General features: G+C 46.0%; 1 protein-coding gene across 1 annotated transcript in view; it reads right to left on the bottom strand.

Moving 5' to 3' along the window:
* Positions 1 to 18,637, bottom strand: part of LOC132805531 (putative PIP5K1A and PSMD4-like protein) — a 78,573-nt gene that overhangs the window by 41,219 nt on the left and 18,717 nt on the right. Inside the window, exons 2-7 of the mRNA XM_060820642.1 lie at positions 11,838 to 11,869; positions 8,942 to 9,028; positions 8,232 to 8,362; positions 4,866 to 4,983; positions 2,944 to 3,096; positions 1,527 to 1,826 (exon numbers count right to left, since the gene is read on the bottom strand). Of these exons, the coding sequence (XP_060676625.1) occupies positions 1,527 to 1,826; positions 2,944 to 3,096; positions 4,866 to 4,983; positions 8,232 to 8,362; positions 8,942 to 9,028; positions 11,838 to 11,869 (821 nt within the window). The remainder of the gene's footprint in view (positions 1 to 1,526; positions 1,827 to 2,943; positions 3,097 to 4,865; positions 4,984 to 8,231; positions 8,363 to 8,941; positions 9,029 to 11,837; positions 11,870 to 18,637) is intronic.

The raw sequence follows: 18,637 nt of genomic DNA on the forward strand, positions 1-18,637 counted from the left end.
GGCTGCATCCAAACCCTGCAACTCTACATTTCCTATGGCTGACTCACCTAGCCTGCACATCCCTGGACACGATGGGGGAATTTAGCACAGCCAATCCACCCTAACTTGTACATCCTTAGACTGTGGGAGTAAAGTGGGACACCCGAAGGAAACCCGCACAGACCGTTGCCAGAGACTGGAATCGAACCTGGGTCTCCGGCGCTGTGAGGCAGCGGTGCTAATCATTGAGCCACCATGCCACTCATCCTTTTAAAAGGGTAGAAGGTGGTATATTAGTGGAAGATGCTGTCAAGGGAGACTCGGCGAGTGGCTGCAGGGCATCCTGTGGATGGTAGACACTGCTGCCACCGTGCGTTGAAGGTGAAGGGAACATGAAGATGATCAGGGTAACGATTAAGATTAGATTAGATTACTTAACATGTGGAAACAGGCCCTTCGGCCCAACAAGTCCACACCGACCCGCCGAAGTGCAACCCACCCATACCCCCACATTTACCTCTTTATCTAACACTACGGGCAATTTAGCATGGTCAATTCACCTGACCCGCACATCTTTGTGACTGTGGGAGGAAACCGGAGCACCCGGAGGAAACCCATGCAGACACGGGGAGAATGTGCAAACTCCCCGTGCAGACAGTCGCCTGAGTCGGGAATTGAACCCGGGTCTCTGGCGCTGTGAGGCAGCAGTGCTAACCACTGTGCTACCATGCCGGACACTAAGCAGACTGGTGTCTCACATCTTGAGCCTTTGGAGTTGCACTCCTTCCAGCTTCAACCGCCAGTAACTTAGCACGAAACAGCATTTTCTTTTGGGAAAAAAAAAGAACACAAGCTGCCGTGCAGCTCAGTTGAGCTGAAGCAGCAGACTCAGGCCTGACATTGCACATTTGGAAATCCATGCATGGGTAAACGTCGATTGTGTGATGGTGTTGGATCGGGTGACCTCTGGCATCAAATTCTACTCCGCTGAGAAAAGAGACAGCGGCTAGGTGGTGGGCACAAGGTTGGAGAAGCTCCTTGGAGAGAGTGTTCAGAGGGGGGGGCTCGATGCACGTGCTCCACATCAGGACAGGCTAGATAGGGACAGTTGCAAAGGTCTTGAACTGGGGCTTGGGGAGGCTAGGGGTTAAAACAAACAAACAACGCTGGCGTTGAGGAGAAACTTGAACAGTCAGGACACGGAGGGAGCATGTGGAGGAGCATTTGCAAGGAAGAACATGCAGGGTTACGGGGGGGGGGGGGGGGGGGGGGGGGGGGGGGGGGAAGAGAGAGAGAGAGAAGGGGGATGGTGGTGGTGAACAGCACAAGGTGAATCGCAGCACAGACATAAGAGGAACAGCCTCCCTCGGTTCCGTAAAAGCTCCGTGACTCAATGTACTGGTGCAGCAACCGAGCGCACAGCTGAGGCATCCGGTGGTGAGGGGGTACTGACATCGTTAAAAAGGAAGGCGGCAAGGGACGGATGGGGAAAACCCAACACCGACGTGCAGCCTGGGCCGCAGCAAACGGAGGGTGACGGTACTAACCAAACAGTCTCTCTGAATCGTTTTATACAAGGCACTGTACATGTCGGTATCCAGGAAGAGGCCGTCCGGGATATCCTGCATGAAGTCAAGGTCTTTGAAGGTGGGTCGTGGCTTCTCGCGCTCTTTCTGTGAAGCCCTGCGCTTGTAGGTTGACCCTTTCAGGTCGTATTTCAGGTGCATTTTCAACGCCCGGGGCAGCAGGTTGTTCATGACCACCAGTCGGATGTTGTTGCCCCCTGACTGGATGCAGTAGAGCCCGAAGAACTTGGGCAGCAGCGTGCGAGGATTCTGGTTCAAGTTCTGTCAGGAGAGGGAGACAGCAAGAGATCTTTCTTTTTAAAAAAAAACTCGCAACCAAATGACACCTCAAAGCACTTTACAACAATATGCAGCAGCTATTTTTATAAAACATCCCAAGGAGTGATTATTGGACAGAATTTGACGTGATTACGTAAGGAGACATCAGGACAGGTGACAAGTCAATTTTAAGAAGTGTCTTAAAGTGGGAGGGGGAGATCAGAGAGGGGAAGAAATAAAATTGGAAAAAGACACATTCTAAGTGCAAATTTTTTTCCTAATCAATAGGCCAGTCTTCAAGGTGTAAACCTTTCCCCAGTATTCTCGATCACAACGATAGCATGCACATATACCTATCCTTAATTAACACAACATTCGTGAATTCAATGTGAGCAACATCAATCAACCAGCATTCCAGTGATGCACCTCATGGTCGAACAACTATTTAAAATACCTTCCAGTTAAAAGTGGATCCCAGGGGTGATCCCTATACACAGATTCAGCCCATCAGGAATACAGGGGTATAAACAGCCTGATACATCTTAGTTGGCTTTGTAGTCTGTGCGAAGAATCCAAGATGAGAGAGGATGGAGGGATCGTAGAATCCTCTCAGTGTGGAAGCAGGCCAATCAGCCCATCCAGTCTGCACCAATGCGCTAAAGAGCATCTCATCCAAACTAACTCCCCCTTTCCTACCACTGGAACCCGACATTCCCCATGGTGAACCCACCTAACCTAAAGAATGCTGAACACTATGGAGCAATTTAGCATGGCCAATCCACCCTAACCAGCACATCTTTGGACTGTGGGAGCACTTGGAGGAAGCCCACACAGATATGGGGAGTGTCAATGTGCAAATTACACAGTCAGAGGGTGGAATCAAAGCCGGGTCCCTGACACTGAGGGGTGACAGCGCTAAGCACTGAGCCACCGTGCCGCCCTAATTTTTTATTTCTTGATGCAGCCATGGAAGTTGGGCATCGCTGACTGGTGAGCATCTGTTGCCCATTGCCTTCTAAAGAGTAGTGGTGAGTCCACATGGTATAAGTTAGGGGACAGAGCTCCAGCAGCAGCTAAATAGGCCTACCAGAAGGGAGAAAACATTTCACACAGAACTCACCATGTAATATCCAGGTAACAGCTTCTGTAAAAACTCCGCCTCCTTGTGCTGAACTGTTTTGATGATAAATTCATCATCAGCAGATACGTAGAAGACAGAGCCACTAGCACCGGGGTTAGACAACTCAATCAGTTGTTCGTTACATAGAGAATACTGTTTTTGTTGGGGGGGGGGGGGGGGGGGGGGGGGTTGGAGAGGAGAGAAAGAAAAGCGTGAATTTACAGAGTGTCTGTTCAGAACTCAAAACCAGTCGCCAAGAACCCTCTGTCCACGCACAGCCGCTCCACAACATTTCGCCAACATTAAACTTCAAACACATTGGAAGTTCCAGGGGAAGCACAGCCACCATCATAATCAGTCTGTAAGCTTCTCTGCAGCTCGGCATTTCCGGTAACCATTCAGTAACCTGCAAGTTACAATTTTTAACACGGCACTGCACCTGTACAGAGACCAGGCTGTTTAGCAGTCGCCAGAGAGCAGATTCACAAAGAGGTTGGCAGACTTAAAAGCACTGCACAGGTTTCCTGCATTCCTACCAGATTAAAACATAAGGAAATATTCTGGCCCTGTTACCTGTTGTTTGTTGGAACATAGTTTGGCACAAGTCAGTCAGGTGTGACTCTCACCTGTCATGCATGGACTGCAGTGCTCACCTAGCCATGATGTTGCTCAAAAACACGGTCTTATTTGATTAGATTACCTACAGTGTGGAAACAGACGCTTCGGCGCAACCAGTCCACACTGACCCTCCAAAAAGCACCCCACCCCGCCTCTGACTAATGCGCCTAACACTATGGGCAATTTAACATGACCGGTTCACCTGACCTGCACATCTTTGGACTGTGGGAGGAAACCGGACAGCTGGAGGGAACCTACACAGACAGGAAGAATATGCAAACTCCACACAGACAGTCACCAGAGGCTGGAATTGAACCAGGGACCCTAGCGCTATGATGCAGCAGTGCTTACCACTGAGCCACCGTGCCACCTTATATTGACAGATCTTGTCTAAACTAAAGTCTGAGCAGGATAGTCACTTTCTTTGATTTGATTTATTATAGTCACATGTACCTCGATACAGTGAAATGTTTTGTTTTGCATGCAGTACAGACAGATCATATCATACAAAGTGCTTTAGGGTAATAGAACACGGCGAGGCATGAATACAACATTACAATTGGAGAAAAGGTGCACAAAGAGCAAGATCAACCTCTCAATTAAAATTTGAGAGGTCTATGCAGAAGTCTAATAATGGTGGAGAAGAAGCTGCTCTTGAATCTGTTAGCGGGTGTGTTTCAGCTTTTGTATCTCCTGCCCAAAAGAAGACATCCGGGATGGGAGGGGTGTTTGATTACTCTGGCTGCCTTCCCAAGGCAGAAGTATAGATGGACTCAATGGATAGAAGGTTGGCTTGCTGTCATGGACTAATGCATCCCAGCTCCCTTAGTCAGTCCTTACACCCCTTCTCCTGTGGTTCACAAGGACCTACAACTGTTGTCGCCGGTATCGGATTCCCACCAGATTTGTTTGCTCATCCCTGGTTAACTGCCTTAAGCTGAGGAACATCGTCAGAACCTCAGACCGCACCATCATAGCTGCGTCAAGGCATTCAACTCCAACAATGCCTCTGGGGCCCTCACCTACCCCCTACACTTCCCAGCCTCAGGATTTGAAAATCCCAAAGCACTCCTGACTGACCGACACAGCCCCCTACTCCATGCAAATTTGCAGCCACCCAAAACACTCATCCAAAACGCCGCTGCCTGTATTCTTGCCATGTCTCATTGCCAATCTCCCAAGCCCCTCACAAACATGAAGCTGTCTCTTCAAAGAGAATCTTCACCCTATGACCAGCCAATGAACTCTTCAATGACAACCACGTCCCCCCTCCATTACTTTGGAGACTAACCACCGACACTTACCAGATAGTCATCAGGGCGAATTCCAAACAGCTCCCGGAAATATCGGAATGCTACAGGCGCATAGGTTTTGAAGCGGAAATCGGCGTAGTGATGGGCTGGTGTCAAGTTGCTTCCTTCGCTGAAGACCCAAAACAACAAGGCAAAGTTTAATTTTCCAAACATAGACTGGGACTGTCCTAGTGTGCAGGGCTCGAATGGGGAAGAATTTGTTGCGTGTGCACACAAAAACACTCTTATTGAATATGTGGAAGTACCTGCGAGAGGAGGAGCAACGTATGATCTTTTGTTGGGAAATAAGGCAGGCCAAGCAAGTGAGGTGTCAGTGTGGGAGCACTTTCGGGCCAGTGACCACAATTCTATTAGTTTTAAAAGAGTTTTGGAAAGGTTATAGAACTAAGCAAATTTCTAAATTGGAGTATGGCCAATTTTGTCAGTATTAGACAGAAGCTATCAAAAGTTGATTGGGTGAGGCGATTTATCAGTATAGGAACGGTTGGCAAGTGGGCGGCCTTTAAAGAACAAGATAACAAGAGTTCAGAGATTGTATTTCCCTGCTAGTGTGAAGGGAAAGGCTGGTGGGTGTCGGGAATGCTGGATGACTAGAGAAATTGAGGGTCTGGAAAAGGAGGCATATGTCAGTTTTAGACAATTGGGATTGAATGATTCCCAAGAAGAGTCTTAAGGCTGTAAGAGTATATTTAAAAGGGAAATAAGGAGAGCAAAAAGATGACGTGAGATAGGGTTAGCGAGAATCCAAAGGGATTCTATAAATATATTAAGGGCAAAAGAGTAACTAGGGAGAGAATAGGGCCCCTTAAAGGCCAACATGGAACGCAGGAACTGGGTGAGATCCTGAATAAATATATTGCATCAGTACTTACTGCAGAGAAAGACGTGGAGAACTAGGGAACTTCAGGAAATAAATAGTGATAGAACCATAGAATCCCTACAGTGTGGAAACAGGCCATTTGGCCCAACAAGTCCATACCATCAGTCTGAAGAGCATCTCACCCAGACGCATTCCCCTACCTTATTGCCCATAACTAATGAACCCAACCTACACACTCCTGAACATTATGGGCAATTTAGTATGACCAACTCACCTAACCTGCACATCTTTGGACTGTGGGAGGAAACAAGGAGAATGCGCAAACTGCACACACGGTTGCCGGAAGCTGGAACCGAATCCAGGTCCCCGGCGCTGTGAGACAGCCTGAGCCACTGTGACGCCCCTCAGCCATAGAGGGGCCTTGAAGAGAGTTCATATTACAGAAGAGGCAGGGCTGCGGGTCCTAAAATGCATAAAAGCAGATTAATCACTGGGACCTGATCAGGTGCTTCCCAGAACTTTGTGGTGGAAAGCTAGGGAAAAGATTACTGGGATCCTTGCTGCGATATTTGTTTCATTGATAGCCACGGGTGAGGTGCCATGTTGGCTAATGCGGTACCACTATTTAAAGAAGGTTGTAAGGAAAAACCAGACAACCACAAATCAGTGAGCCTTACATCAATACTGGGTAAATTGTTGGAAGGGATTCTGAGGGACAGCATATGAAAAGGCACGGTCTGATTAAGGATAGTCGGCACCACACACTGATTAGAGAGATTGTCGGCATAGCTGCGCGTGTTTGGGAAACCCATGTCTCACTAACTTGAATTAGTATTTTTTTGAAGAACTAACGAAGATGATTGATGAAGGCAGAGCAGCTCAACAAGGGTCCATTTGGTACAAATGGTGAGTAAGGGTTAGATCACACGGGATCTGGAGGAGCTAGCCTACATATCCCGACCCAATCTAGTCCCACCTGCCAGCACCCAGCCCATATCCCTCCAAACCCTTCCTATTCATATACCCATCCAGATGCGTTTTAAATGTTGCAATTGTACCAGCCTCCACCGCTTCCTCTGGCAGCTCATTCCATACACGTACCACCCTCTGTGTGAAAAAGGTTGCCCCTTAGGTCTCATTTATATCTTTCCCCTCTCACCCCAAACCTATGCCCTCTAGTTCTGGACTCCCCAATCCCAGGGAAAAGACTGTTGATCATATTCATGCCCCTCATGATTTTATAAACCTCTATAAGGTCACCCCATAGCTTCCGACGCTCCAGGGAAAACAGCCCCAACCTGTTCAGCCTCTCCCTGTAGCTCAAATCCTCCAACCCTGGCAACATCCTTGTGAAACTTTTCTGAATCCTTTCAAGTTTCACAACATCTTTCCGATAGGAAGGAGACCAGAATTGCACGCAATATTCCAACAGTGGCCTAACCAATGTCCTGTACAGCCGCAACATGACCTCCCAACTACTGTACTCAATACTCTGACCAGTAAAGGAAAGCATACCAAACGCCTTCTTCACTATCCTATCTACCTGCAATGCCATTTTCAAGGAGCTATGAACCTGCACTCCAAGGTCTCTTTCTTCAGCAATACTCCCTAGAACCTTACCATTAAGTGGATAAGTCCTGCTAAGATTTGCTTTCTCAAAATGCAGCACCACACATTTATCTGAATTAAACTCCATCTGCCACTTCTCAGCCCGTTGGCCCATCTGGTCAAGATCCTGTTGTAATCTGAGGTAACCCTCTTCGCTGTCCCTTACACCTCCAATTTTGATGTAATCTGCAAACTTACTAACCATACCTCTTATGCTTGCATCCAATTCATTTATGTAAATGACAAAAAGTAGAGGACCCAGCATGGATCCTTGTGGCACTCCACTAATCACAAGCCTCCACCACAGGCCAGACACGCTCAAAACATTTCAAGAAAGTGGCCCTAACTTTGCTAGTTGTTTTCAGCAGGTGTAACGCAGATATTCCAGGAGTGATGCAGCTGACCAACCCATTTAGCTTTAAACAAAACAGAATTTATTTACAAGATTACAGAATGGCACACAAAAGAAAACAGAATACAGGATAACAACCTATCCGAAAGTCCGACACATCATCCCAACTTAATGATGCTGTTCCAAATACTTGAGACAATGCCCATAAACACCCCTTGGTACTAAAAGGTAAAAATCAAACACAGGGTCTTACAGGAGAGAAGTCAGAGAGAGATCAGCATGGATCTGCTTCTTTGGGTCCAGCAGTCTTTTTCACTGCTGTGCTAAAACAAAACCAAACCAGAGTAAAGCTGAGCTGAGAGAACTGGCCACTCCCCTTTCACTGGATAAGATTTAAAAGCCTTTTGCCTGAGGCAGTATGTGCTATGTTAGCTATAATCAAATTGGCCCTAAAACTCTCAACTTAGACTTTGAGTCTGTGTCGTTTATGACCCCTCTGAAAACAAACACCAAGGACACCGTAACCTTGTTAAAGGAACATCATCGTCACACTAGCCAGGTTTTTTGAATCCCTCACCTTGGGAAGAAAATGCTCTCCACCACGTAGAAGTCCTGCATGAGGACATCGCGCTCAGGCTTAGTGCTGAGACTCCCAACTGTGTGCGTGATCCCCAACTGAATGGCACCTCGGAGGGCAGAGGAAGTCGTCTGTGGTGGAAAAAAAAAACCACACACATACAAGATCAGAAGCAAGAAGTAGGAACGTGCACTGAGTCCGGAAAGGAGAAGAAAGTCGGCTCCTCAACCCAACGCGCGTTTAAACAAGGTGAGCGATTTTTTTCTTCATCTTCCCTCTCTCGTGCTGTGATCCACTCGGGAAAAACGCAGCAAGGTGTGTCATTGAAGTGTGCAGGATTTGCTGCAAGACCCCTCTGTCCTTTCCCAGTGCTGTGTTCTGCTCCCAGAGACAGTTATTCAGCCCATCATGAGCAGCCAGTTCGCCAAACTTAATCCCTTATCTGGGCACAGATGGGAAGTGGATATTGTCAATGACTAGATGACCGACAATGATAGCCACCAAACAGCTTCAGATTGAATGTCACGAGTAAAGGCATTAGTGTGGTATAAATGCTTGGACCATCATCTCCCTCTCTCAAACACACAAAGGCACAGCCACTTGAACAAGCTGCCAACCAGCTGCAGCACACGTGGTACAGGACTGCCAACACCCACAAGCTCTGGAGGTGGGAAAGAGGCAAATATATAATCTCAGAAACAGACACCCACCTTTTTATACGTAGTCTCCCCAGTGGAGTCCACTCGCCTGTGGCCTATCTTCTTCAACTGTGTGCCATACGAAGAGGCTGCTGCCATCTGCCAACAATAAAGACAATCAAGCTGAAGGCAATACTGTCACAGCCCAATGCAAGTCATTTATGTTGCACCCCAGAAAGTACGTTCTCTCAACTGAAGCCTTCAGTGGTTACACCCTCTGAAATTCTCTCTCTTGTGGATGTAGGTTTGCTCACTGAGCTGCAAGGTTCATTTCCAGACGTTTCGTCACCCTACTAGGTAACTTCTTCAGTGGGCCTCCGGGCAAAGCACTGTTGATAGTTCCTGCTTTCTATTTATAGATTTATATAAATAGAAAGCAGGAATTATTTTCAGTAGTGCTTCACCTGCAGGCCCACTGAAGATATCATCTAGTAGGGTGACAAAATGTCTGGAATTGAACCTTCCAGCTCAGTGAGCAAACCTACATCCAGAATCTTAACCCGAGCTACAAATCTTCTCAAAACTTCGTTCTCTTGTGTTACGGACCAGAACAAACCCCCCCCCAAAAAAAATAGTCTAGAGCGTAATGTTTTCTTATTTCATAGGCAAGTGCCATGTGTTGCTTTCCAAATGCAATTCGACTGGTCAAACTACCAGGCTTGTAACAAAACACACTTTACTCATCAACTATAGTTAAAATACAAAAGAATGAACAATTTGGAAAACTTAATAATATTTTACTATGAAACAGTAACTGTTCCAATAATAGTAACATGCCACAAACACCCTTGGCAAAGGCAAATTCAGTAAAATAGATTGTCTCATAGACAATTCTCCAGTCCAAGAGGAAGAAAACATCAAGAGAAAACTGAGTGAGAGACAGCAGCAGGGAGAGATATTCTGCAATCTCCAAACCTAGCAACTGCTACTGAAAAGCTACAACTAAAAACCCTGGCTTGACCACACACACACAGGCTGCTTCTATTGTTGCAACTTTTTAAAAAAAACCCCAAGGCCTCAAAAACTGTTTACTTCATTGGCTTGGAGTAGACCGATCCACATCTCCATTTCAACCTTTCTTCGTTTTAAAAGCCCAAAACAAAATATACCTCTTAAAGCCACAGTATCATCACTCTCGCTGACTCATTAAAATCTCTCCTACGCTTCACTGAATATAAAATGAAAGGCACTGTATAATGATGCTGCGCTCAACTCAAACCATCCCCTCCCACACCCAGTCAGGAACTCGACTCCACCATGGGTTAGTCAATTGCAGCTGGGATTTCAGTTACGGCTACTTCCCGAGTACTGGGGAGGGATTTAATGCTGGGGATAAAAAGGTTGAGAAACTCCAATCACTACCAGAAGGCTAAAGTGTCGGAGGCTGAGGGGTGACCTTATGGAAGTTTACAAAATCATGGGGACTGGGTGCATGGATTGGGTAAGTAGTGAAAGCCTTTTCCGCAGGGTGGGGGAGTCCAAAGCTAGAGGGCATAGGTTGAAGGTGAGAGGGGAAAGATTTAGAAGGGACCTAAGGGGCAACTTTTTCATGCAGAGGGTGGTGCGTGTATGGAATGAGCTGCCAGAGGAAGTGGTGGAGGCTGGTACAATGACAATATTTAAAAGGCATCTGGATGGGTATATGAATAGGAAGGGTCTAGAGAGATATGGGCCCAATGCTAGCAAATGGGACTAGATTAGGTTAGAATATCTGGTCAGCATGGATGAGTTGGACCAAAGGGTGTTTCTATGCTATACATCTCTACAACTCTATAACACTTGAGTGATGCCCTGGACCAGTTTTGCAGAGCTCAGGCTAATGGTCCAAGTCCAAATCAAGCACACAGGTTCAAATCCCACCAGGAACTCAAATTCATTCAATAGATTTGGCATTAACAGTTGGATCCACACCTCATGAATAAAGTGTCATGTACATTGATAGTAGGCAGGGGTACAAGGTTGAAGTCTCTCAGTTGAATAGGTGCATCCCAAGGGAGAATGAGAAACTGACATATTCAGGGCACAGAAATGGTCATTAGAAGTGGATTTCGTCAATATCAAGATGGCTAACTACAATAGACACTACTCCTACTCCCAGTTCCATTCCCTACAGCCAAACCAGACTAAGCTAAGTTCGCTTTTAAGACTACCAAAAATACAACTCTAGTTTTGCCCATCCATTATGTCAAATGAATATACGCTTGCAACTTTACTTCCTGTCAGCCTCTCTGACATGTCATATTGTGAATTTGGACATCTACATTTCCATGTGAACATGTCATGTAACAATTACAGCCTCCCAGCACCACGAGGATATGAGAATTGTCAGCCTCAAACATCTGCATTCCAGCCAACTCGAAACTGCCAAACGCTTGCTACCACCTTGCTTTGGGGCACCTCTTGTCAATGCTCCTGAAGATTACGACAGTGCCTTAGAACGCATCACCAAACCGGAAAGGGTATACCAGATGATGCTGCTTTTCTCCTCGCACCTTCCTGCGCCAGCTTTGCTCCCTGCTCACCAGCTTCCCCCTCATCACTGGGTCTTTCATTGCACTCAGGGAGAGAGAAAGCCAGTGAGGTGGCAGCTCAGGGCTCTTTCTGAACACTCCTCCAGCTGATGTGAATTGGTTTTGTAATTTAATTCAGCGGTACAGGGCTAAGCACAAGTCCCATGGTGTCTCTGGCTGTGATCGTCAATGGTAACGTGACCACACGAGCTGCTTGTTATGGCAGTAAATGTTCCCCACAGCCATCATTCACATCGCAGGAGAGAATTATGGTTAATTAAAGATTATCAGCTTTATGCAAAGTTCACCTTCAATGTAGACTTGGTTTTCTAGCAGAAACAAGTAATAAATAAATTTATATTACTGCATCCAACAGGTTGTATTTATCACTCACGTACCTCTGAAGATGGCACTCTCCTGTAAGTCAGCCCTACAAAGGAGAAAAATAAAGTAAATTGTCAGTACATATCAGTTGGAAGAACACAAAGAGAAGTGGTATGTGAATCACGGACCCTGAATTTGAGGCTCCCATCTTTCCTGCCGACGACATTAAGCACCAGACAAGGATAATGTCTTCAGAATGTACCCTGCAGCTCCAAGAGCAGGACAGAAGTTGGCAATTCTGTAAACAAGCAACTCAGCTCCTGTCTTGCTACGGCCTGCCAACTTACCTACAAGAAACAGTTAGGAATGAAGGAATACCACCCTCTTGCTTGGATGAGAGCAGGTCCAACAAAAGATGTTCAACACCATCCAGGATGCAGCAGACTGCTTGATCAGCATTTGCTCCCTCCACTACCACAGACAGCAGGTGTTGTGTACCACGTACAAGATGCTCTGCTACAACACACCGGGGCTCCTTTGACATCATTTTTCAAACCCACACTCTCTTGGTCACTGGAAGGGCAAGGACAGCAGCTGCACAGGAACCACATCCAAACCCCACACCATTCTGACTTGAAACAGTAGTAAGCAGCCAGTGTTCAAAACCCAGGAACTCCCTGCCAGCACACCACAGGCATCCCCATAGTACATGGACTGCAGAATTCAAGAAGGCAGCTCACTACCATGTTCTCCAGAGCAACTTGCTAGTGAAATACACAGTGGCTTAACAAGCAATGACCACATTCTATAACAAAAACAAGGTCCCCTGACAAGAGATAAGGGCTCATAAACATGAGTTGGAATGCCATGATGTGCCTGCTCAGGACATTAGTTAGGACATCTTCGGAACAGTGCACTCAGATCTGCTCTCCCTGCTATAAGGAGGATGTTGGTAAGCTTGAAAGGATGAAGAAAAGATTTACAAGGATGCTATAGGGAGAGGCTGAATAAGCCGGGATTATTTTTCCTGGAGTGTTGGAGCCTGAGGGATGACCTTAAAGAGATTTTTAAAATCATGAGGGGTATGGATAGCGTGAACAGACAAGTTAGGTTTTCCCCAAGATAGGAGAGTCCAAAGCTAGAGGGCATAGATTTACGGTGAGAGGGGAAATATTTAGAAGGGATCAGAGAGGCAACGTTTTCACGCAAAGGGTGGTGGCTGCATGGAAAGAACTGCCAAAGGAAGTGGTGGAGGCTGGTACAATCACATTTAGAAGGCATCCGTCTGGGTTCATGAATAGGAAGGGTTTAGAGAGATATGTGCCTAGACTAGATTAATTTAGTATATATGGTAGGCATGGACGAGTTAGACTGAAGGCTCTGTTTCCATGTTGTAAAGTCATAGAGATGTACAATAACCAAACATGCTCATGCACACACAGTCAGCCAGCCACTGCACTGGGAACGATTCATCCTCCAGCTTCTCGTCAATGCCCACAACACCTTGAAAGGCACTTGGCAGTGTAGACAACAACTGCCCTGGTGGCGGAGATGCCCGAAGCACCTCCTGGCATCTGGGGGGAGCAATTTTCACCAGAGCCAGGAAGGTGATAAGATACCAATGGTCCCCTGGTGCCACGTGGTCCCTCTCTCACCCTGCACTCTCTATTCTAGCCTTATGCCAGCCAAACATCATTCTTAACAAGGTTCATTCAGAAAAGAACTGAACAGACGCGTTAAGGAATAAATGAATCCACAATAAAGAAAAAAGTTTTTGTGGGCAATGAGTGGGTGGGAAATTGATGGAATTTTCTAGATGTGAAATGAAAGGACTTCAGAATCAACAATGCCAGACTCCACGCTATAAAAAAACATGTGTATAGCAGCCACTTCCTGTCAATGTCACACTTATTTCCTCCCACCCTCCACAACCGTCCCTCAAAAATGTCAGTCTCATCTCAATGACAGCAAATAATTCCATTCACACGTTAAAGCAATTACATTGAGACAAAATCACCACAAGGTATTCTCCAGCTCCAATCACTAACAATCAACATTTCTCAGGAAGGCACACTCCCACACCCTAGACTGAAAAAGGTTAAAAATGGAATATTGTCCTTCACTGTTAGAAGGATGATGTTTAAAAACAGGGAGGTTATGCTGCAGCTGTATAGGGCGCTGGTGAGGCCACACCTGGAGTACTGTGTACAGGTTCAGCCTCCCCACTTGAGAAAGGATGTACTAGCACTAGGGGGTGTAGAGGAGGTTCAATGGGTTGATTCTGGAGTTGAGAGGGTTGCCTTATGAGGAGACATTGAGCAGACTGTGACTGTACTCATTGGACTTTAGAAGCATAAGAGGGGGAATCTTATAGAAACAAAATTATGAAGGGAATACATAAGCTGGAAGCAAGGAGATAGTTCCAGTTTCACCCGCCAGTGGGAACAATCGGGCATAGCCTCAAAATAACGGGGAGCAGATTTAGGACTGAGTTGAGGAGGAACTTCTACACCCAAAAGGCAGTGAATCTGGGAAATTCCCTGCCCGGTGAAGCAGTTGAGGTTATCTTGTTGAATGTTTTTAAGGCAAAGACAGATTAGATTTTTGAGCAGTGAAGGAAGTCAGGGTTATGATGAGCAGATGCGTTGAGTGGAGTCGAGTACATGAAAAGATCAGCCATGATCTTATTGAAATGGCAGAACAGTGTCAATGGGCCAGATAGCCTATTCCTGCTTATGTTGTAAGATTCGCTTGCTATAAATATTTCTCAGGAAGCCACACTCCGGCACCCTAGACTGAAAAGATTGCAGAATTTACTTACAATTCAAGGGATGAGGGCTCATTTAGAAGCTACTCCCAAGTGCTGTGGAGGTGGTGATGCTGAGCTGTCTGAATGAGTTGTTGCAGTCCCACCTCAGCCTACAACAACGATAACGCTCTTGCTTTCACTTAGCTGGCAATATGTGAAATTGAATCCAATTTAATTCAGGATACTTGGGATTAACACACTGCATCTATTTAGAGCCTTTAATTTGCTGGGAAGAAGTTTAGGGAGCGATTTCCAGAGCTTGAGGTCCAGCAGAGATCAATAGTATTTAGGCTTTCAACCTTCATTGTGCAGTATTGCCTGAGCTGAGGCAAGCCTCACAATGGAACAGGGATAGTGAGGGAAGAGTCACTTCAGAAGGAGAGAAATAGTGAGGAAACAATTCAAGTTTAGAATAGGGAGAGGACAGAAAAAGGAAGAGATCACTGCAATCCAAATAGGGTATTAATAACAGCGTCAGACACGAGAGGAAACTTGAATGATACATTTAAGATCCCAAATTGACTTGACAGGGCATATGCACAGAGAAAGTCTCCTCTTCGGGGAGAATCTAGATGCAGGGGCCACAATCTAAAACTATGGGGATGGTCCATTTATGAGAGAAAATAGGCTTTTTTTAGCTCATGTACGTGGAATTCTCATTGTGAAAAGATGGTGAAAGACGAGATGGTATTATCTTTGTTTCAGGCAGAGATAGGTAGATTCTTCATAAACAAGGGAGTGTAGGTTGTCAGGGATGCAGAATTAAGATTACAATGAGATCAGCAACAATGGTGGAGCAGACTCAATGGGTTGGAATATCACAATCACACCTCTATTTTATATAGAGCAATACAGCGCAGAACAGGTCCTTCGGCTCTCCGTTTGCGCTGACCTGTAAACTAATCTAAGCCCATCCCCCTATATCATAATCATCCATGTGCTCATCCAAGGATTGTTTAAATGTCCCTGATGTGGCTGAATTGGCAGGCAGGGGTTCCACGCCCTTAACTAAGTAAATAACCTGCCTCTGACATTTGTCTTAAATCTATCCCCCCCCTTGATTTGCAGTTATGCCCCCTTGTACAAGTCAACGTCATCCTCCTAGGAAAAAGACTTTCACTGTCCACCCTATCGAATCCTCTGATCATCTTGGATGTCTCTATCAAATCCCTCTTGGCTGCCTTCTCTCCAATGAGAACAGATCCAAGTCTCTCAGCCTTTCCTCATAAAAGTTTCCCTCCAGACCAGGCAACATCCTGGTAAATCTCCTCTGCACTTTTTCCAATGCTTCCACCATATCCTTCCTGTAATGGGGCGACCAGAACTGTACACAATAATCCAGGTGCGGCCGCACTCATGTTTTGTATAGTTGCAGCATAACATTACGGCTCCAGAACTCAGTAACTCTACCAATAAAACTAACACACCTATTGCTTTCTTAACAGCACTGTCAACCTGGGTGGCAACCTAAAGGGCTCTATGTACATGGACTCCAAGATCCCTCTGCACATCCACAGTACCAAGAATCTTTCCATCGACCCAGTACTCTGCCTTCCTGTTATTCTTACCAAAGTGAATCACTCCACATTTATCTGCATTGAACTCCATTTGCCACCTCTCAGCCCAATTCTGCAGTTTATCCAAGTCCCCCTGCAAGAGTCTTCCATACTGTCCACCACCCCACTGACTTTAGTGTCATCTGCAAACTTACTAACCCATCCACCCATGCCTGTGTTCAAGTCATTTATAAAAATGACAAACAGCAGTGGTCCCAAAACAGATCTTTGTGGCACACCACTAGTACGTGAACTCCAGGCTGAATATTTTCCATTAACCACCACTTGTTGCCTTCTTACAGAAAGCCAGTTTCTAATCCAAACTACTAAATCACCCTCAGCCATATGCCTCTGCATTTTCTCCAATAGCCAACCATGTGAAATCTTATCAAAGACTTTACTGAAGTCCACGTACACCACGTCAACTGCCCTACCCTCATCCACATGCTTGGTCACCTTCTCAACAAATTCAATGATGTTTGTGAGACATGACCTGCCCTTGACAAAACCATGTTGACAACCTGCAATCGAATTGTTGCTTGCTAGGTGATTATAAATCCTTCCCAAAACTTTTCCTACAACAGATGGAAGACTCACTGGTCTATAATTACCTGGGTCATCTCTACCGCCCTGCTTGAACAACATTTGCCAACCTCCAGTCCTCTACTAAACCTGTAGAGGATGACAACTCAAAGATCAAGGCCAAAGGCTCCAACATCTCCTCCCTAGCTTCCCAGAGAATCCTCTGATAAATCTCAACCAGCCTAGGGGACTTGTCTACTTTCACTCCTTTTCGAATTGATAACACCTCTTCCTTACTAACCTCGATCCTTTCTAGTCTAAATATGCCGCATCTCATTCTTCTCCTCTATAATATTCTCCTTTCCTTGAGTGAAAACAGATGAGAAATATCCATTTAGCACCTCTCTGATCTCTACAGGGTCCACACACAAATTTCCACTTCTGCCTTTGCCTGGCCCTACTCCTACCCTAGTCATCGTTTTATTTCTCACATACCTGTAGAAAGCTTTAGGGTCCCCCCTTATTCTACATGTTAAAGACTGCTCATGTCCTCACCTTACTCCTCATAACTCTCTTTAAATTCTTCCTAGCTAAACTGTAACTCTCCATCACCTCATCTGAACCATCTCGTCTCAACTTCACATAAGCCTCCTCCTTCCACTTAACAAGAGATACAATTTCTTTAGTAAACCACCGTTCCCTTACCTTATCACATCCTGCCTGCCCGACAGGGACATACCCATCAGGGACATGCAGTATCTGTTCCTTAAACCAGCTCCACATTTCCATTGTCTGCATCCCCTGCATTTTGCTACCCCATTCTACACATCCAAAGTCTTACCTAATCGCATTATAATTGCCCTCCCCCCATCTATAACTCTTGTCCTGTGGCATGTACCTATCCCTTTCCACCACTAAACTAAACCCGGGTTCAATTCCCGCCTCAGGCGACCAACTGTGTGGAGTTTGCACGTTCTCCCCGTGTCTGCGTGGGTTTCCTCCGGGTGCTCCGGTTTCCTCCCACAGTCCAAAGATGAGCGGGTCAGGTGAATTGGCAATGTTAAATTGCCCGTAGTGTTAGGTAAGGGGTAAATGTAAGGGTATGGGTGGGTTGCGCTTCGGCGGGTCGGTGTGGACTTGTTGGGCCGAAGGGCCTGTTTCCACACTAAGTAATCTAATCTAATCTAATCTAAACGTAACCGAGTTATGGTCACTCCCTCCCAGGACTCATGAACTTATCCAACATCCAATTTACAGGATTATTTTCCATCTGAGGGAGGCTAGACTGGCAAATGGTGGCAGAATATCCTAGTGAGGGGTGAAGCTCCTAGAGGGAAAAGTAGAAATCCTGCCTGGTCATTATCTCCCTCCTCAACAGTCAAAGCCAAGTATCTCAGCGCAGACTAGAAATGGAAAAAATCAAACCACAGTGCCAAGGCGACGACACATCTTGTGCTAGGATTTGAAGGAAACTCAAGGACAAAATTAACATGGTAATTCCGCTTTGCCATCTGGCTTGGGGACTGGAACAGAATTCTGACTGAAAAAATGTGAACTTGTGCCAAATTCGTCTGAACATGTGCTGTCGATACTGATGACAGCCTCCCAAAACTATACAGCTAACAGGGTCTGGTAACTCTCACACGAGTTTTCGACTTTGAAACTTGTTTTTCCTGTCTACGTGGGACAAGGAAGGAAATAAATTGAAGTGGTATCGAGTTAGACTGTCAGAGGAAGCAGCGCGTGTTGCAATATTCTTATCAATCCTCCCTGGCAGGCTTGTAACTTTGCTTTGGCACTGCATCCCTGTTTTCTGGCACAGCACATACATGATCAGGTATTACATGGCAGCCCAGGTGGCATTAAGGTGACGCTTAACTTTATACAGGCCCCACCAACACTGCAGCCAGTAACGTATTTGGAGAGCAGACGATCGTTCTGTGCTATCAGGAGACAGCCACAGTACCCTGAACTAAATTATACTAAT

Source organism: Hemiscyllium ocellatum, chromosome 50 (genome assembly GCF_020745735.1).
Source record: "Hemiscyllium ocellatum isolate sHemOce1 chromosome 50, sHemOce1.pat.X.cur, whole genome shotgun sequence".
In the NCBI taxonomy this organism is placed as follows: Eukaryota; Metazoa; Chordata; class Chondrichthyes; order Orectolobiformes; family Hemiscylliidae; genus Hemiscyllium; species Hemiscyllium ocellatum.